This window comes from Podarcis liolepis, assembly GCF_965112155.1.
Source record: "Podarcis liolepis genome assembly, chromosome: 7".
NCBI classification, from domain to species: domain Eukaryota; kingdom Metazoa; phylum Chordata; class Lepidosauria; order Squamata; family Lacertidae; genus Podarcis; species Podarcis liolepis.
The window spans coordinates 19,586,148-19,607,301 of record NC_139561.1 but is presented as its reverse complement, the minus strand read 5'-3'; the positions used below and the strand labels follow the sequence as shown (position 1 = coordinate 19,607,301).

The 21,154-nt window shown below is 46.4% G+C and overlaps 1 protein-coding gene across 3 annotated transcripts in view; it reads left to right on the top strand.

The window, feature by feature from the left end:
- H6PD (hexose-6-phosphate dehydrogenase/glucose 1-dehydrogenase) overlaps positions 1–19,371 on the top strand; it is a 217,144-nt gene extending 197,773 nt beyond the window's left edge. Inside the window, exons 2-6 of one of the 3 annotated variants that reach the window (XM_083512976.1) lie at positions 3,161–3,277; positions 4,856–5,503; positions 10,710–10,827; positions 14,962–15,231; positions 15,655–19,371. In XM_083512976.1, the coding sequence (XP_083369102.1) occupies positions 4,874–5,503; positions 10,710–10,827; positions 14,962–15,231; positions 15,655–17,015 (2,379 nt within the window). In that variant the 5' untranslated portion in view covers positions 3,161–3,277; positions 4,856–4,873 and the 3' untranslated portion in view covers positions 17,016–19,371. The remainder of the gene's footprint in view (positions 1–3,160; positions 3,278–4,855; positions 5,504–10,709; positions 10,828–14,961; positions 15,232–15,654) is intronic. The other 2 variants (XM_083512977.1, XM_083512978.1) reach the window with 2 other exon arrangements.
- Positions 19,372–21,154: the final 1,783 nt, after the last annotated feature.

Sequence of the window (21,154 nt, the reverse complement as noted above, 5' to 3'; positions counted from 1 at the left end):
CCTTTAACAAACTGCAGTTCCCAGGGTTCTTTGAGGGAAGGGGAGTCATGACTGTTAAAAGTGGCATATGACTGCTTTAAACCTGTGGTGTTGGTGTGACCTGAATCAGGGCTGAGGAACATGTTACCTCGCTTGCTTTTTGCTTTTTTAAAAACTGGCCTACAACTCCCATAATCCTTGACTGTTGCCTACGGTGGCTGGGGCTGATGGGAGATGGAGTCCCAACCGCATACAGATGGCCACAGGTTCTCACCTCTAGCCTAGATTAAAAAGAATAGAAATTTGGTATGCTGGGTAGTAGAACATTTGCTTTGCATGCAGAAGGTCCCAGGTTCTCTGCAGGTAGGGTTTGGAGAGGCCTTTCCTTTTGTGTGGCGTGTAGAAACCTCTCACTTTTTGCACAACTGCAATTGGGATGTGGGGGGAAATTTGACTCAGGATGCATTTCAATGGGAACCTACCTAATTTGCAGTTACAGTGAACTGAAACAGCCCTCTGCAGCCAATGAATGTGTCCACCAGGGGAGAGTGTACATATAAACAAATATATTAGTGAGAGTAGCATACAAAACATGCATAAAATTAGGGGAAATTGCATATAAACTTGTGTACCATAGGGAAAATTTACCAAAAATAGCCTGCCAATTTTTAATCTTTTTTTAAAAAAATGCAAACTCATAAGGAAATGTGTAGAAATGAACTATAGTTTGCAAGAAGGAGAAACAGAGTCACATCCATCGTTCTGCCCAAGTTTGCATCCACCACCCAGGTGTGGCCGTCAGGAACTGCCCCATGAGAGAATGACACCCTTGGTTTGGAAAATGTTCCTTACTCCTATTTTGTATTTTGATTACTATCAGATGCCACATCATACATTCAAAGCAGTATCATACCATTTTAAACAGTCACTGGCTTCTCCCAAAGAATCCTGGGAACTGTAGTTTACAAAGGGTGGGTTAGAGACTCCTCTTCCCCTTGCTGAGCTACAGTTCCCAGAGTTCCCTGGGAAGAGGGGTTGGTTGTTAAACTACAGTTGCTGCGAATTGCAAGTGGGGAGAGTGTTGTTGCGCTCAGGTCCTGGTTGCAGGCTTCCCATTGGGGCCTCTGGTTGGCCACTGGGAGAGCAGGATTCTGGACAAGACAAGCCTCTAGTCTGATCCAGGAGGGCTCTTCTTACGCTCTTAGTCACCCTATTTTTCTCGGCTAGCTTAAAAAAAACACAATTGGACCAATTCATGGGGGTTAAGACTATCAGTGACTACTAACTATGGTGACTTTCTCCTACATCCATAGTCCGAGTACCAGATTCTGGGAATCGCAAGTTGGGAGAGTTGCTGTGACACTGAGGTCCTGCCTCCAGGATTCACACTTGGGGCATCTGGTTGACTGCTGAGAGAACAGGATGGTGGACTAGATGGGCCTTTGTCCTATCCAGCAATCAGACTCTTCTTGGGCAGTTATGATAAACTGCTGTGAACATGGAGGAGACTCCAGACATCCTATATTTGTTTCAGTGGGTTGAGGTCTTACTTGAGTGCCAGGGAAAGCTTTGCGGGGCTCAAGGCCTCCCATGGGCACCACCTTTGTGCAGAATGGTACATCCCAGCCATGCAAACACACAAACACCCCTCTCCATCCAGGCCAGCAAGAGTCACAGTTCAAGAACAGGCAAAAGCTAGAATGTGCAGGACTAGTTAAGAGTGTGGCCTGAGACTAGGGAGGTGGTGCATGGCCTGGGGAGAACCTCAAAGGTGATACAGAGAGGTTTGGAAAGCCACATTAGGCCTTAAGATTCCCTATCCTTGGGATTTTATTCCAAGGAATAATATTCCAAGCAATACACCCACAAGACTGCTCCAGTTGCTTTTGCTCACATGATTGTTGAAAATCAGTAGTCCAGTGCTATTCACACACTTCCTTGTTTGATCAATCTGACGTGGAAGCGGTTAAGCAAATTATCAGCTTCCCCTCTCCTCAAATAGTCTGGGTTTATTTGCATGACAACTGGGCACAGATAAAGAAATATTGTTGGAACAGCTAGGTGAATTTTGTGCAATTGGATGGGTGTTGTGTAACTAGGGAGTTTTCTGGTGGGAGGAGGAATGTGTTCGAAGCATTTCAAGCTGCTGAATCTGCTCCAAGGAGATGAATGGATCCATCTCTGGTATTGTGGTCTCGTCAGCAAAAGAAAAATGCTCTCGTGCGTGCGCGCACACACACACACACACACACACACTTATCAGGGCATACTTTGCACATTTGTAGCTATTAATTTGACACCACAAGCTCAAGTGTGGTTCAAAACACTACTCTCCTCTCTGGCAAGTAAGAATTGGCTTTAGGCAACCAGTCAGGGAAGCTTTTTGAGAGTTGACTCTTTCAAGCTGCAAGGGACTAGTTTAGGTGTACTGTGGACTAGAACCTTGTACAGAGCTATTTACAAGGCTGGGTTTAGGGCTGCCATCTTCTTCCCACTGAGATCTTTATCTTTACATGGTATATTTTATTTGTATACTGCCATTCATCCGAAGACCAAAGAGAGGTTCACAACATAAAAATACAAAATGAGAACACAAACTACATAATAGAAAACTGTGTCTTTATAAAGGAACCCAAATTATTTCTTTAAAGCACTTTTGTGTGCCTCTTTAAAACCCTTGTGTACCTTAACCAGCTCAGGACCACAAAACCCGCTCAGACCCTGCAAGCATCACCTGAAACCCATCTTCATGTGCCTCCTCCATGAGAGGTCCAGGGGGCGGCAACACGAGATCGGGCCTTTTCTGCAGTGGAATGCTCTCCCAAAGGAGTCTCCCCTGACACCTTCATTACATATCTTTAGGCGCCAGGCAAAAACATTCCTCTTCTCCTAGGTCTTTGGCTAATAAAACAGTCTATGGTATTTTAAACTGTGGGGGTATTGTTTTTGTACAAATGAATTGCAGTGTAATTAATTAATTAATTAATTAATCAAATCAATAATTCCCATGCACCCTGAGAGGGACAGATGTTAGCCAAGGTGAACATAAAACAGTGGTGTAAGGAGAGAGGAATGTATGCATTATTATTCCCCCCCCCCCTTGCTGGGAATAGGAGGGGTCTAGTTTTACCAGGAAAAGTTGGGAGTTGCTTATCTCTGTAGTCTTTTGTTTACCTTACAGCTGAACACGGCAGCCAGACTGGTTTTGCAGATTCTTTCTCACAAGTTTAGAAGGCAAAAAGGCAGCAGAACTAGAAAGAAGCTGGTTCCTCGGCAGGCGACTTATTCCACGGCTTAGGTAAGTCTATATGGCAGGATCAGCAAAAGGCAATAAATTAGACTGGCATTTGTTTAGAAGGTAGGGGAGGATGAGCACAGCTAGTTGTAGGTCTTCTGGTCCTAAACCAGCATTTACCAAACTGGTGCCCTCCAGAAGTTTTGAACTACAACTCCCATCAGCCCCTGCTATTGGGCTGATGGGAATTGTAGTGCATAACATCTGGCAGGCCCTGGATTGTTATAGGTAAAAGGTAAAGGACCCCTGGATGGTTAAGTCCAGTCAAAGGTGACTATGAGGTACAGTGCTCATCTTGCTTTCAGGCCAAGGGAGCCAGCGTTTGTCCACAGACTGATTTCCAGGTCATGTGGCCAGCGTGACTAAACCGCTTCTGGTGTAATGGAACACCATGACAAAAACCAGAGCACACAGAAACGCCATTTACCTTCCTGTCACAGCAGTACCTATTTATCTACTTGCACTGGTGTGCTTTCAGACTGCTAGGTTGGCAGAAGCTGGAACAGAGCAATGGGAGTTCAACTCATTGCATGGATTCAAACCACCAACCTTCTGATCAGCAAGCCCAAGAGGCTTAGCGGTTTAGACCACAGCACCACCCACGTTCCATACCTTACCTGGGTTGTTATATACTGCTACCAAAAAGGGTAAAGGAGCTCACCCCACTTCCCTAAGTTGTAGGATATTTCAGTGTGCCCTGATTAGGGGGATCTGATTCCTTGTAATGAGGTTGAATTGGGGTCATAAGGGTGCTTTTGTAATAACTAGTTTTATTTACAGATGTATTTGTTTTTAAAATCTTAAAATCGTGGCTTACAAAGCCATAATACATGTTGAGGTATTATTGAGAGCTGAATGGAGAATGTGCATTAAAAAAAAACCCAACATATCAAGAGGATGATACATTATTAGGGTTGTTTGCAAAGCTAATCCTACCCAGAGTAAACACATTGAAAAAAATTCCTCAAACCAGAGCCAGTATGGTGTAGTGGTTAGAGTATTGGAACTAGAACCTTGGAGACCAGAGTTCAAATCCCCCAATTGACCATAGAGCTTGCTGGATGACCTTGAGCCCATCACTGCTTCTCAACCTAAACTACCTTGCAGGGTTGTTTGGGGGGTTAAATGAGGAGGGGGAGAACCATGTATGCCCCTGTGGAATATCAGTGCAAAGAAACAATCACATATGTCCATTAATGTCAGTGAGTCTACTCTGAATAGGACTGAGTTGGCTACTACAATCCTTAAAGTTTAATTTTATATTGATAGCCCAGTTGGTTCGAGCACGATGCTGATAATGCCAAGATTGCAGGTTTGATCCCCAAAAGGGACAGCTGCGTATCCCTGCATCGCAGGGGGTTGGACTAGAAGATTCTCAGGGTCCCTTCCGATTCTATGAATGGACAAGGACAGTTATTTTTTAACTGATTGTATGTATGTATTTATTTATTTTGGGGGTGACATTAGGCAAACTTGTTTTAACTTCTGACTTTTACTGATAACTTTTATTTTATGTAAATCGCTTAGAGATTTTTTTTAAATGAAAGGAAATGATCATAGCTTTTAAAACTTTCCTTCCAGCTCTCTGTGTTTCCCAAGATGCTTTTCAGAGCCTTCTTCGCCCTCATCTTCCTCTGGGGTGTCCTCCCTTCTGAGACCAGAGAGTCCCGTGGCCACATCTCGGTGGTCCTCCTGGGTGCCACAGGAGACCTTGCCAATAAGTACTTGTGGCAAGGACTCTTCCAGCTGTACCTGGACGAGGTGAGCCACGGGCATACCTTCACATTCCATGGGGCCGCTCAGACAGAGCCTGAGCGAGGGCGGAGGCTGGTCTTTGAACGGCTGAAGAGGCTGGCCTGTCCCTCAGACATACCCCCAAACAGGTGTGCTGTGTTGAAGGACCAGTTCATCAAACTGACAGATTATCACCAGCTCAAGACAGCAGAGGACTACGCCACCCTAAACCGGCAGATTACAACCACGCTCAGCCAGGAAGGCATGGAAGAAGCAGGCAGGATATTTTACTTCTCCGTGCCGCCGTTTGCCTACGCAGAGATTGCCCGCCACATCAACAGCAGCTGCAGGCCGCCGCCAGGGCTGTGGCTACGGGTGGTGCTGGAGAAGCCTTTTGGCCATGATCTCAGGTCAGCCCAGGAGTTGGCTGATGAGCTAAGGACTTTCTTCCGGGAAGAGGAGATATACAGGGTGGACCACTACCTTGGCAAACAGGTGAGTCTCCTTGTGAAAACTGGAGGGGATATAACCTGGTAAACATGGGAAGCTGCTGGCAGCAGTCTGTGTAGGCAATATTGGACAGGGTTTGGACAGGGTTCTCTCCCAGCCCTACCTGGAAACACTTGGAATAGAACCTGGGACCTTCTGTGTGCAAGGCAGATGCCCTACCACTGAGCTACAGCTCTTCCCATAGGGTATAGGAACATAGGAAGCTGCCTTATCCCAAATTAGACTATCTAGTTCAGTATTGGCCACACTGACTGGGAGCAGCTTTCCAGGATTTCAGATGGGGACATTCTCAGCCTTACCTGGAGATGCCAGGGGTTGAATCTTAGACCTTCTACTTGCAAAGTAGGCATTCTCAAACAGACTTTCTTAACTTCATCTTCTGGAAAACATGCCCAGGGTGGTTGGGGCAGGTGAGCAGAGGCTGGCAACATTCCCCCTGGAAAAAAGCAAGACTGAATCAACATGTACAATAACAGAAAGTGGTCAAATTCCTCAAAAGTTCTGGATTTGTAAATAAAACAATAAAGCAGGGGTAGTCAATGTGGTGCCCTGCATATGTCATTGTACTCCCATCGTCCTTGACCTTTGGCCTTGCTGGTCAGGGCTGATAGGAGTTGGAATCCAACACCTGGAGAGCCAAAATTCCCCATCCCCTGGGCTAAGGTGGGCTTCAGTTCCATGCATCTGTGGCTACTAACCCTGACCTCCACTGTTGGATGCAGGTTGCCCCTGAATGCCAATTGCTAGGAATACAAATGGATAGGGCTTCCCATGGGCAACTGTTTGTTCACCGAAAGAACAGGATGCTGGACTTGTTGTGCCTCTGAATACCAGCTGTTGGAAGTGACCAGTGCTGTCACACTCAGCTCCTGCTTGTGGGCTTTTGGGGGGCATCTGGTTGGAATAGGATGCTGAGCTGGATGGGTCGTTGGCCTGATCCCACAGGGCTCAATGCTGTAAGATGTAGTGATGGCCACCAACTTGGATGAAACAAATTCCTGAAGGATAGGGCTATCCATAGCCATGTTCTCCCTCCACTGCCAGGGACGGCAATGCTTCTGGACGCCGGTTGGGGAAAGTGCTCTAGTGCTCAGGTCCTGCTTGAGGGCTTCACCTAGGGGCACCTGGCTGGCCACTGTGAGAACAGGATGCTGGACTGCATGGGACACTGGCCTCACCCTCTTCTTATGTTCTTATGCGTTCGTGATGAGATAAAGCTGTAGACCAGTGCTCCCAATGTCTGTGGTGGAATTACCTGGGGGGTTCTAAGAGGCAAAAGGGAAGCAGTGAGGGACTGGAGGTGTAAATGACTCTCAGACTTTGAAAAGCTGGTGCCATTCGTTTTGTTGAATTAATTAAATGAAATAGTTTTACCTGGATTTTGAGCAAATGCGCAATTAATCGTTGCTGTTTTGAATTTTATTACGCCATTATCTTGTTTAGAGGGTTGCGCAAACTGCTATGCTGAAGATTTTTTTTTTATAGAGTAGGGTAGGGGGCACTGGAGATTAGTTTTTATTTTAACTCCCCAAGGGGGAGGTCGCCTGAAAAAGTTTGCTGCTGTTGACGAAGGCGTTTCCCCACCCAAGTAATAATGGCCCGTTATTTTATTAGCTCCCACCACTGCTGTAAACTGGCCACACCAGCAAAGCTGTATCCACCTGATTTCCCAACCAAGGTCAGAAACCTCAGTTTCGCTGAGTCATCAACCCCCGCCGACCGCCCTCCACACTCTCGCTAACGGAGAGCCAGCCAAGCGCCAGATTTTCCAAACGAGGCTTTTAATTTGATAAGGAATGTGGAGCACGCACAATTCTCTTTTACGTTTGCTTGTTTGTTTTTTGATCAGGCAGCTTTACAAGGGGGCAAAGTCTTTAGCTCCAAGGCAGTAACAAAATGGGCGGTGGGAGGGGGGGATATGTCACTGTGGCGCCAGTGAGGGATGAGGGTTTTTTATTCCTTGGTTCAGGAAGCAGATTCTGGATAGTGGTAATCAGGTATTTGTTATTGTCATGCAGGCTAGTATTAATGTAGTTAAACCCCTAAATTTGAAACGTGGTATCAGCATTTTTCTAATTTTATTCCCAATTATAAATTTTATTTATATTTTTTTCCCCTGCAAGGACATAGCCTTATTCTGAGGCTGCATTCATACCATATATCGTATTTTTCGCCCTATAGGACACACTTTTCCCCCTCCAAAAATGAAGGGGAAATGTGGGTGCGTCCTATGGGGCGAATACAGGCTTTTGCTGAAGCCTGGAGAGCGAGAGCCTCTCGCTCTCCAGGCTTCAGGAAGCTCTGCGCAACCCTCCGGAGCCCGGCACCAAGAGCGCGCCCGGGCTTTGCACAGCTGTCCACAAGCCTGGGGAGACCGGCGCGGCTCCCTAGGCTTGCGGATAGCAGGCTGTTCTGGGGGCTGGGGTCGGGGGAAGCTCAGGCTTCCCCCGCGCCAGCCCTGTGCTTGGGGGGGGGATAATTTTTTTCCTTTATTTCCCCCCCCCAAAAAAAACTAGGTGCGTCCTATGGGGCAAAAAATATGGTATCTAAAAAGTATCATACACACACACACCCCACAAAGAATCTGTTAATGGTTCTGAGAATTGTAGTTCTGTGAGAGGTAAACTACAGTTCCCATAATTCTTTGAGGGGGTAGAATGCGATTTAAATGTCTTCTGTGTATGCAGCCCAAGTTTCACACAAAGATCATTAAGGTGTATCTTAACCTTTCACGTGTCAACCATGTTCCACACAAACAGATAATAGCACACAGGCCTTTTGTTTTGTTCTCCTAGCCAGCCATCCAAACCATAGGCCTACCTGGCAGTGGCTCCCTGGGGTTTCAGGCCGCAGGCATTCCCATAAATTGAATGTACGTCTGAATGAATAATCCTCACAGAAGTAGTCCGTCTGTGTCTGGACTGAACTGCAGGTGGGGACTTTCCAGGCAAACATACAGCATTTTGCCTCATAGCGATCGCATCTTTTTGTGCCGATTTTTCCTTTCCCAAAAAGGGGGTGTGCGACTGTTACGTGGCGGTGACCAGCACGTGGCAAAATGCAGTATTCTCTCCACACAGATATCTAACATGTCGAGGAGAGCCAAGCTCCTGACATGCTAGCTTTCTACATGGGGGGAGACTCCCCCCCCCACCTGCCTACATCACTCTGTGGGAGCATTTTTTCATGTAGCCCTCCAGTTGCAGTCTGAACTGGTATCGTCCCAACACGGGTTGTCTGCCTTTTTTTGAGGCCTCGTCCACACCATACATTTAAAGCACTATTATGCCACTTTAAACTGTCATGGCTTCCCCACAAAGAATCCTGGGAAGTGTGGCTTGTTAAGGGTGCTGAGAGGAGGCCTCTTTCCCCACGTCACGTAGCTACACATCCCAGAATGGTTTAACAACCACTCCTTCTTCCTAGGAAACTGGGGGTTTTAGTTCTGTGAGGGGAATCGTGTGGGGGGGGGGTCCTCCTTCAGCACCTTAAATACTACAATTCCTATGATTCCCTGAGGGAAGCCAGGACTGTTTCCAATAGCATCTATGGAGCCAAGGCTTCCATCACTTGAGGAAGAAATGCCCCCTGGATGTCTGAGAAGGGCCTTGAGGTGTCCATTTTGAAAGGCCCTGAGGCCATGAGCTGTGCTTTCGGTTTTTAAGAAAGAGATATCCCCCTGCTTAAAAAGAAATCCTCCAACCAGAGCCATATAGTGGTACCTCGGGTTACATACGCTTCAGGTTACATACGCTTCAGGTTACAGACTCCACTAACCCAGAAATAGTACCTCAGGTTAAGAACTTTGCTTCAGGATGAGAACAGAATCGTGCTTTGGCGGTGCGGCGGCAGCAGGAGGCCCCATTAGCTAAAGTGGTGCTTCAGGTTAAGAACAGTTTCAGGTTAAGAACAGACCTCCAGAACAAATTAAGTTCTTAACCTGAGGTACCACTGTATTGCATTGGTAATGTGAATATTGGCCTTTGAATATTTACCTCAGCAACTCCAACCCCCCTGGGGAGGCAGGGGGTTAGATCTTCACAGCATCTGTCTGATTCAGCCACTTTTGAGTCCACAGGGAATTCAAAAGTGTGTGGTGTGTGTGCATTTTTATTTATTTTTTGCAGGTAAAGGCTTTTTCAGATGAAACCTTCAGAGTTTTGTCCGTTTGCCAATTTTCTCTCTCCCCTCCTCTACTAAATTCCAGCACCTTGGTTTCCTCTCCCCCTCAAAATCCAAATTAAATGTTAGTTATATACTATTGGAAAGGTCGTGACTTAAAATCTCTACCAGCATTCTTCCCACCAAAGTAAAAATAAAATCTAAATACAGCTTTGAATTAATTTTGGGTGGGTTTTTGGGGGGGGGGCGTTCAGTACCTCTCCACCCCCAAAAATAAAATATTTCAGTTCAACCAGTGTTTGGCTATAGGAGGACAACAGTGCATTAAAATGTTAGCTTGTTTTTTGTTAGTTGACTAAATATCAGGACCCCACCCCATGCTGAATCAGATATTAAGGGGCAACACACACACGTATGAGGAAATACGTTTGGGCATTTTTAGCTTAGAAAGATTGTTAAGGACACGGTAGAGGTTTATAAGAATGTAAGATGCAAAAAACGATGCCTGGTGCAGAGAAAATGGAGAGAGAGGTTTTTCTCATCCTCTCTCTCATCGTCCTAGAATTTGGGGCTGTCCAGTGAAGGTGAATTTTGGGATATTCAAGACAAATGGAAGAAAGGACTTTCTTCATGCAGCACATTGTTTAAACTATTATTTGAAATTATTATCTGTTCATTTTATTCTTTGCGTTTATATCTCACCTTTTCCTCCAAGGAGCTCAAGGTGACGCACATGGCTTCCCCCCTGCTCCTCATTTAGTCCTTAAACCAACCCTGTGGGGTAGGCTGAGAGGCAGTGACTGGCCCAAGGTCACACCCAGTGGCCAAATGTGAGGATTTGAACCCTGGTCCTTAACTACTAAACCACACTGGCTCTCGGTGTGGAATTTCCCGTGGTGTGGAATTTCCTGTCATCTCCGTAGTTGTTGCAGTAATTTATTTATATTCTGTGCCAAGTCCCCAGAAGCAATTAAACATTTATCCCTCTGCTTTTGATTTTTAAAAAAAGATCTCTTCTGTCTTCCCCTGCCCTTCCCACCCTTTCATCTCAATTATTTCCTCCCCAAAGGCTGTGGCTCACATCTTACCGTTCCGAGACCAGAACCGACACCATTTGGATCCGATCTGGAACCGGCATCACGTTGAAAGGGTGGAAATTGTCCTGAAGGAGACAGTGGATGTGAAGAGTACGTGAGTCTTGATTTGAAGTCCGCCGGAGGGGTAGCTCAAAAGCCAGAGGTTACATTCACATATTTGAATAAAACAGGGCCCTCTCTGAATCCTGGGAACTATGGTTTGCCCATGACAAAGCTACAGTTCCCAACACCTTCAACAAACTAAAGTTCCCAGAATCCTTTGGCAGAAGCCGTGTACTTTAAATGTGTTGTGTGGAGGCACTTTTATACCACTTTTCGTGGCTTCTCCCAAAGAATCCTGTGAACTGCAATTTGTTCAAGATTCTAGGAGTTGTTAGGAGACCCCTTGCAGAACTACAGTTCCCAGCACCCTTAAAAAACCAAAACCCTACAGTTGCTAGGATGCTTTGGCGCTTTAAATATCTGATACAGATATGGCCATGGGAAAGGGGACCCTTTGCAGATCTGGAATGTGTCGTCTTCTTTATTTTTAAAAAAATGATTTTTATTAATAATTTCAATATAACAAATTATCAGAGCATATCATCTTCATCATTTTCCCCCATTTCCCCCTCCCCCTCCCCCAAAAATAACCCTCCCTTCCTCCCCCCCAAGACTTCCCTCAGTTACTCTCTCTGATTTTTCAGCACATGTTGTTCTCTGCATATTGTAAAATTATGAAGATCCTTAAATTGTTAACATCAAGAAGCAAAAATATCTACAAAGATAATTATGAAAAGGTGTGGTTTGAGATAAAAAGAAAATTAGAAACATGGAGCAGAATGAATGTCTCCTTGCTAGGAAAAATAGCAGCGGTAAAAATGAATGTTTGCCAAAAATGCTATTTCTTTTCCAGTCAGTCCCAGTAATGGTGAAAGATGATTGCCTCAAAAGATGGCAGAAGGAAATTTCTAAGTTTATTGGGGTGCAGTGGGGGGAAGGCCAAGAATAAAGCACAAGATACTCACAGACACAAAAGAAGTACCACTGTATTTTGAATTACCTGATATGTACGACAGTGGTTTCATCCCCACAGCAACCCTGTGAGATAGGCTGGTCTGAGAGACTGTGAGGGGCCTAAGGTCACCCAGTGAGTTTCACTGCAGGATTTGAACCCTCGTGTCCCAGGTCCTAGTGCAGCGCTCTAACCACTCTGAAAAACTGGCTCTCCCGTGTGAATTGCATTGAGACGGTGGCGGTTTAGGGGGAAATTAATACATGGGTGGTGCTGATAATAAATAATAATAATAATAATTGTGTTCATGCCCAATGCACAAGTCGATGGAGTCAGTATAATGCGGTTTTCCCTGGGCTGCAAATCAATCCTCATTGAATGAAGCCCCCTCCCCACCTTCCATTCTAGTATTATTGAGGAGTGGGGAAGGCTGCAGGGCTTCCCCCATCCTGGAAGCTGGCTGTGGTCCTGTTCCTTGCGAGCCCAATTCTCAGCTCCGTCAGGACAAGCCAGGCCTCACGTCCCCATGAACTCAAGGACACAGCTGTGCTCAATTTCCCTGCAGTGGCTGCTGCATTACTTCCGCAGCGCCGGTTGCACCTGCCGCCTGCCTCCGTTCTGGGGACAGCCGCTTGGCCACCCTTCGCTCCCTGCAGCGGGGGTGCTGTGCCAGTTAGCCATTGCCTTATTAAAAAAAAAAAATACTTGAGTGATTTTTCTTTTCTTTTTAAAGTTGTTGTGGTTTGGCAAACTCCCGTTTGCTCCCTGCATCCTGGTTGAGAAAAAAAGGGAATAGTCGCCGGCTGAGAACTACTCAGTATGAACAGACCTGAGTGAGCCGTGGCAGTTGATTTCAGTGGGTCTACTCTTGAGTAGGTCTAGCACTGACTTTAACCCAATGCCATCAGGCGGTCTCCTTATTTCTCTCCCCCTTGCAAGACTTCCAAGGGGCGATCTTTCATTTGCTGGCAGCCCACTGTCACCAGCCCCCACCCCCATCCCAAATGCTCAAGTGATGCCTGCATTGCCCAGGTCCTGTGCCAAAATGTGTGTGCAGCATTGATTACGTTAATGAATGTGCGCCGGGTTGGAAGGAGATGGGGTGTTCTCGGTTCCAAAGTTTTTAAGAGGGTAGAGAGTCGCACTGTCATCTGCAGAGAGATCGTCTGCACCAAGGAGAAATGAGGGAGGGGGTTCTCCTAGAGTTAAATTGTCTTTCTTTCCTCCCACTTCTTCCCCCCACCAACATATGCATCACACACACACACACACCCAACATATTCATCACACCTGATCTCCAGGTGTTGCTGTGTACACACCATGGCTGGTTGCCCACTCAGTTTTAATCAGAGTAGACTCGTTGAAATGAACAGCTATGTCTGTTAACATCAATGGATCTACTCTGCGTAAAGTTGAATGGCTCCTACTTCCTACATTTGAAGCACAACCACACACTGAGTCCTGGGAGCCGTAGTTTTAAAATAATGGGAACTGTAGCTCTGTAATGGGTAAACTACAGTTCCCAGAATTCTATGGAGGAATAGTGTTTTAAAGGGATGCTTTAAAGGGATGGTGCATGTGTGCAGTCTAAGATATGAGCCAGCCAGGGCTGTTGAAAGGAAGGCCTGCAGCTAACCCTTTTCTGTAACCTCTCAAGGGCACTGCAGTATGAGGCTGAGCAGGACCTCTCGCTCCTTCCAGCCAGTCTGACATTTTAATTTTATTTCAATTTATTCTTGTTCCGTTTCATTTCTGCTTGGCTCTTCCTCCCGAGGAGCTCAGTAGCAGCCCACGGGTGAACAGGGCTCTTGCCTGTGTTTTGCAAACATGCACAGCAGAAGTTTAAAACTTCTTAGGGGTTCTCAGCTGGAGTAGGGAAATTTTGGCTGCATAAACAACATATATTTCAAGAACGCCCCCCCAAGAGAATCCTGGGAACAGTGGTTAAGCCCTCAGTGAGCTACAATTCCCAACACCCTTAACAATCTATAGTTCCCAGGATTATTTTGAGGGGCGTGTGCTTTGAATGTATGGCATGTCCACAGGCACTGTTATAGTAACACATTTAGTTTTTCTAAAAAGGGATTGGATAAATTCATGGGGGATGGGTTTGTGAACATAGTGTAGTGGGTTGAATGTATGACTAAGACCTGGAAGACTAGGGTTCGAATCCCCACACAACCATGAAACTCACTGAGTAATAATAATAATAATATAGTCATGATGGCCATGTTAAGAGGCAGCCAATCTCCTAAATTCTAAATTAAATGCTTTTGCATTTAATTCATTTTTTTTTTAAAAAAATCTCTATTCTTAGCTGCTCAGTAAACTTTTCTTGTTGGTAAGTTTTACTCAGAGTAAGTTTTACTCAGAGAAGACACACTGAAATTAGTGGGCCTAACTTAGTCATGCTTGTTGATTTGAGTGGGCCTCCTTTGACCAAAACTTAGTTGAATATCACACAGTGGATTGTCGCCAATGTTACTCCTACTCTGAGTAGGCCCATTGACATTAATGGGCATGATTAATGGGTCCATAAATTTCTGTAGATCTACTAACTGTTGCTGTTGTTATTATAAATCTCATTTATGAATCACTTCCACTGTGGCATCTCAATGCAATTTAAAATATACCGGTAACACCATGTGTACATCAGTCGCTTGTATGAAAAGAGTTAACAACAATTGTATCTAAAAACAATTAGCAAAGCAATTATAAATACAAAAACAGTTTAAAACAGCAACACGTAATAAAATCAGTTCAAATCCAAGACAGATACCCACTGGTGTAAAGATTTTTGAAGTCATAGATCCATCTAGCTCAGTATTGTCTACGCCAGGCTTCCTCAACCTCAGCTCTCCAGATGTTTTGAGACTACAATTCCCATCAACCCTGACCACTGGTCCTGCTAGCTAGGGATCATGGGAGTTGTAGGCCAAAAACATCTGGAGGGCCAAGGCTGAGGAAGCCTGGTCTACACGGAGTAGTATAATCCGAGGCATCATTGGATCCAAGGAGGGTCCATTGAGTTGAGATTCCTGCATTGCAGGGGGTTGAACTATCTGGAGATACCAGGGATTGAACCTGGGACCTTCTGCATGCCAAGCAGAAGTTCTGCCACTGAGCTACAGCCCTTCCCATAAATAAACCAGTGGGTTGCCAAGCTTCTCTCACTATTTGGGCATCATTTATGTGTTGTTGTTACTGTTGTTCCCACCCCTGGTGCTCAGATCGCACTGGCTTCTACGAAAAATACGGGGTCATCCGCGACATCCACCAGAACCACCTCACTGAGATCTTAATGTTCCTCGCCATGGAGCTCCCAGCAAATATCAGCAGCTCCGAAGACGTCATCCGGAGCAAGTTGCAGGCTTTCACGTCGCTCCAGAGCCCAGAGATAACCAGTGCCGTCATTGGCCAGTACGTGGCATACAACAGCCACGTGAGGGAGGAGCTTCAAAAGGGGCAGGACTACTTCAGCAGGACTCCAACCTTCGCAGGTAAGTCCAGTGGGGGTAAGCGTGGCCAAGTGCAAAAGTCGGAAAACACCTTCCCCAGGTGCAAAAGAGGACGGGGCTCCGGTACTTTTAATAGCTGCTTGCCTGTTAAGCGTCACTTAGTGGAATTCCCTGTTAAAGGTGCATGAGCCCTTCTCCACCCCCAAGTAATTTTTGTATCTAAAATAAAAGATACAAAAAATTAATATCAATTAACAGCAACAACCCCACCCCCTAACAAAAGCCCCTGGGCCTAAGCTATATACCAGTCCAAGAGTCTGTTCAGCAGCCTCAGCTTTTGTAGCTGGAGTCAGTCAGGCCAGTTGGGGAAAGCCCACTGAGTCAGGGAGCAGGTCTTCCAGGACTCAAAACCAAGACAGTTGTGACGTAACAATAATAACAACACTTCTGCATCTTTTGTTTCAGGTGTGCTGGTTCACCTGGACAACCTCCGCTGGGAAGGTGTCCCTTTCATCCTCGCCTCCGGGAAAGTCCTGGATGAACGGATCAGCTATGTACGCATCCTCTTCAAGAACCGGGCCTACTGCACCCAGAACGAAACGATGTGGGACCCCGAGAGCAGCCAGTGCAAGCCCAGGCAGATCATCTTCCACATTGGGCAGGGAGAGCTGAACTCGCCCGCCATCCTGGTCAGCCGCAACCTCTTCAAGCCCACCATGCCGGACAGCGGCTGGAAGGAAGTCCACGACCGCCCCCAGCTGCGCATCTTTGGACAGCCCGTCTCTGATTACTACGTCTATGTTCCCGTAGCAGAGAGGGACGCCTACTCAGTCCTGATCTCCAGGATCTACTCTGGCAAGAAAGAGTCCTTCATCACTGTGGAGAATCTGCTGGCATCCTGGGCGTTTTGGACGCCACTGCTGGACGGGTTGTCTAGCCAGGTCCCGCGTTTGTACCCAGGGGGGCGGGAGAACGAGCAGCTCCTGGATTTTGAGATGGTGGGCAGGGAAGTGTCCTTCGTGGCGAAAGAGACCATTGAACTGATGGACGCGAGGGACGAACAAACTCCGGACAAGTACAAGACGATCCAGTCCAGGTTTCGGCAAAGCCAGCTGATCACCGCTTGGTCGGAGGACCTGATCAACCGGCTGGCATCAGACATAGAAGCGGCGGCGGCAAGTGCCGTCCGGAGGTCCGGGGAGTTCCACATGGCGCTCTCGGGAGGGTCGAGCCCCCTGGCTTTGTTCCGGCAGTTGGCTACGCGTCACTACGGTTTCCCATGGAGGCAGACCCACCTGTGGCTGGTGGATGAGCGCTGCGTCCCTCTTACCGACCTGGAGTCCAATTTCGGCACCCTGCATGAGCAGCTGCTCCGCCACGTCCGAGTCCCCTACTTCAACATCCACCCCATGCCGGTGCACCTCAACCGGAGGCTCTGCGTGGAAGAGGACAAGGGCCCCGAGCTGTACGCCAACGAGATCGCCGCCCTGGTGACCAACTCCAGCTTCGACCTGGTGCTGCTGGGGGTGGGTGCCGACGGGCACACGGCCTCGCTCTTCCCGCACTCGCCCGTGGGCCTCGAGGGGAGCCAGGGCGTGGTGTTCACCGAGAGCCCCGTCAAGCCGCACCAGCGCATGACCCTCACCTTGCCGCTCATCAACAAGGCCAAGCGGGTGTCGGTGCTGGTGATGGGGAAGGGCAAGCATGACATTGTGACGGTAGTCAGCAGGGTGGGGCACGAACCCAAGAAATGGCCCGTCTCTGGAGTCAGCCCCAGCTCTGGCCAGATAGCATGGTACGTGGACTACGAGGCACTGCTTGGATGATGCCCCGGTAGTGCTGCCTCCACCTCCTCCTCCTCGCCCTTTGCCTGTCTTGGCATTCAGGATATCGGACAGCTGTTGCAGCTGTCTTCAGGAAAATTCTTCTGTCTGGTGGCAGGGAGTTCCACTGGCTGTTAATGAGACTGTATTTTTATTTTTTAAAGAAAGATCTGCAGACCAAGGCCTGTCTGATAACCTGCTGCTTCTGACAACAACTGTCCTTATTTCACCATTGGCCTGCAAACTTAAAAGCAGGATGTGACAGGCCCTTCAGGTATGTCCCTAATGTGCTACACTGCCACTGTGCACAGAGGATTCATTTGGACATCATGGCTCATAGCCCTTGATCGACCCATTCTACTCTATGGGATTTGTCTAATCCTGTTTTGTTTGGATTTTTAAAGTTGTCTGTGCTGATGCCTGTTCCCACATCTTGTGGCTGTGAGTTCCGTCGGTTAACGATTGGGACCTGTGAGCTTATGAGTGGTGGCTTTAAGAGCCGAGAGGTCCTCCTGGCTCTTTCTTCTGCCATGCTCAGGTCTCTTCACTGCTGTGTGCCTCACTTTCCCCTCTCCTCTAGAGGAAAAGGAGGGGGGGTCTTATGAATGATCTGCCTCTCACAAATGCCCTAAAACATCCACAGTGGAAGTCTTTGTTTAAAAAGCCCTTTGGAAATTTGTAGGTTTTGGCTCCTGGTAAATGGCTCCAAGGTGCCTCTCTCCATATATATAAATTTATAAATATATGAAATTTATAAATATATAAAATTTATAAATATACAAAAGATAGTGTGTGTGTTTGTGTGTGCGTGTGGGTGTGAGAATACACACTGCGCTGGTATACACACATACCCACAACTCCTCTTCTGAATAACTCATGCAAAGGGAGCCGATATGCAAATTCATGAACTTCTTTTGCACAACCTGAGATCTCACTTTGCACTGAGCAAGTCTTCCTGCAGAGTATTAAAACACCAGCCGTCTCAAAAACCTTGTTTCCTCCTGTGGAAGCTGGATTGCAGCCTGATCCAGGGAGGAGGAAAGCTTTCCTACGCCTGATAATTTCAGTGTCCGTAGGTGAGCCTAGCTCAACACTGCATTGAGATGCTAGCCTAGGGGATTTTCTCATCTTTGCAGGGTGGTGGATGTCAAAGCCAGTTCCTAGCATCGAAGCGGAATGGCAGAAAGAGGAAATATGACTAGATTCTGCCACAAGGTGGTGCTGTTACATGCGTTTTCCACTTTTTCTTCTTAGGAGTCTCTTTTAAACTAGGCTTAAAAAAACAGTGGCTTTCAAAGTCTGTTTTGTGTTCCTGCTGATTTTCCCATAAAATGTGGCATAGGACTGCATGAATGTAAATCGCAGCCACACCATACATTCCTACATCGCAGGGGGTTGTACTAGATGACCCTCAGTGTCCCCTCTAACTCTGCAACTCTATGATTTACACAGCACACAGTCCCTCTAAAATCCTGGAAACGCTAGGTTAAATATCAGAACTACAATTCCCAGCACCTTTAACAAATGGCAGTACCCAGGATTTTTGAGGAGAAGCCATGGAATCATAGAGTTGGAAGAGATTTCAAGAGTCACGTAGCTCAATCCCTTGTAAGGCAGGAATCTCAACATGCGGTCCCCCATCCAATCTGAAACCATACCAGCTTTTCAAATGTGCTGCAGTTTTATTGCTGCACCACTAGGAATTGTGCTTCAGAACTGTGATGTGGAAACGACCTGAGTATGTAAAAGCAACCACTGTCCACTTTCAGTGGAGCCCATGTTCCCTCCCTTTCTTCAGGAGTCTGGTTGAAAAAGAGGCAGAGCAGCGGCTCATACAGAGATGCGACAGGCAGCCCCCCTTGTAAGCCCCTCTCTGTGGCGGCAGTGATGGGATAAAGCAATCCCATCATGGCAGATGTACCTACCTACACAGGCTGGCCTTTTTTCTCTCCCCTAGAACAGTATATCATACAGAGATGCAGCAGGAAACCTCCTCTGAAGCCACCTGCTCTGGGATTACTCTTTGATTAATTCAGTTTTTCCACGTAAGTTTGGGAATTACTGCTTTAGTATAAGAGATGTGTCTTCTATAAATACTATCAAGCTCTGTGGGGATTTGAACAGAGGCTCTTCAGATTTCCTGCAGCAAGCCAGCTGCAGCTGTGACTACTACTGCTGTATTTAAACATTTACGGGGTAGGAATGCCCTCTACAATTGCTTAGATGACACAATTTTTACTATGTCTCATTTAAAAAGTTGTTTTTGTAAGTGAACACTGGAAATAAAACTTTTTAAATTTTATAAATGATTTTTTTAAATAGAAATAAAAGTCTCACCCTTGTATTAAGTAGAGAAAAATGTTTTAAATGTCATTATATTTTGGTATTTGTTCCTTTGCTTGTTTGTTCGCCTGTTTCCTTGGTTAATATCCTGCCTTTCATCGGTTCCACTGATCATAGGGTGGGTTACATCTTAACCAGGGATGCATCTGTCTGTTTTGGTTCTCTCAATTTACAATTTTTCCAATCAATTCAGTTCACATTTCTGCAGCAGTTTGCAATTTTTTTAAATCCTCAAGAAAATCCATCAACATTTTAGTGTGAATTTCTCCTTTAAAAATATTTTTGTGTGCAATTTCACCCAATATACAGTCGTACCTAGGAAGTCGGACAGCATCCATTCCAGAAGTTTGTTCGACTTCCAAAACATTCAGAAACCAAAGTATTGCTCCTGCAGCCAATTGGAAGCCCCGGAAGCCCCGTTGGACATTCGGGTTCCAAAGAACGTTCACAAACTGGAACACTCACTTCCGGGTTTGCGGCATTCGGGAGCCAAAATGTCCGAGTACCAAGGTGTTTGGGATCCAAGGTACAACTGTACATTTTTTGGAAAGTGATTTCCCCCAAATTAATGCATCATTGTGGGTTACTTCCACTAAATATGTGCATTTTAATGCAAACTTTAGCCTATTTAAAACATTCTGAAAATAATGAAAATCAATTAGAACTTCCGCGTGTCTGGAGAGGCTCCCCTAAACAAAAATGTTTTTAGCATAAGCCTATAGATTCAAATGACAAAAAAAAGAGATTCTGGCTAAACATTGGGAAGAACGTTCTGACAGTAGGAGTTGCGGGGGGTTGGACTAGATGACCCTTGGTGGTATCTTCCAGCTCTAGAATTCTTCTGTTCTATGAGTAACCTGGCTGAAGGCCCCTCTCTTAAGGGAACCATGCTGGTGTTGAAACAGCCTGGGGAACCCAAGCCACTAACAAAAAGCTCACTCAGCGCTTTCACTTTGCTGGCTTTCCCACAGCCATGGCGTCTGGGAGTTGTGTTTTGTTATGGGTGTTTTTTCCATCACCGGTGTTTTGACTGAATATGTAATTTTTTTCTGATTGTGCAAATATATGCATTTTATGTGTGCATTGATAAAAACCATTTAAAAAGGGGTGCAGAGTGCTGAGGGTTGAAAAGAGAGCCCTATTCCCCAACATAGACTCAGAGATTTGTAGGCAGCGGCTTCCACCAAGATCTTGTGACAGCTCTGAGAGATCTCACTGGAAGCTGCCACCATGCAACCCCAGTAAGCAAGGCTTGGGAAGGGGTGTGTAGCACCTTCCTGTTTTTCCTCATGGGGCGGTGCCCAAAGGTCATCCAATCTAGCCCCCTGCAGTGCAGAGATCACAGGTGACAGATGGCCAGCCAACCTCTGCTTAAAAACCTCCAGTGAAGGAGAGTTCTGAGGGAGTTCGTTCTGCTGTTAAACCCTCACAGTGCTACAGTCCCCGAGTATTAACAGTCAGTCCCTGTGGGAACTGTGGGAATTGCAGCTCTGTTAAGAGGAATACAGTGGTGCCTCGCAAGACGAAAATAATCCGTTCTGTGATTCTCTTCGTCTAGCGGTTTTTTCTCTTGTGAAGCAAGCCCATTGAAGGATTAGCGGATTAGTGCTATTAGCGGCTTTTAGCGGCTTATCTGCTGATCGGATCAGCTGATAAGCGGCTTAGCGGCTTAGAAAAAGGGGGGGGGGAACCCAGCAGGAACTAGCAAGACATTGTCGTCTTGCGAAGCAAGCCCATAGGAAATTTGTTTTGCGAAGCACCTCCAAAACGGAAAACTCTTTCGTCTAGCGAGTTTTCCG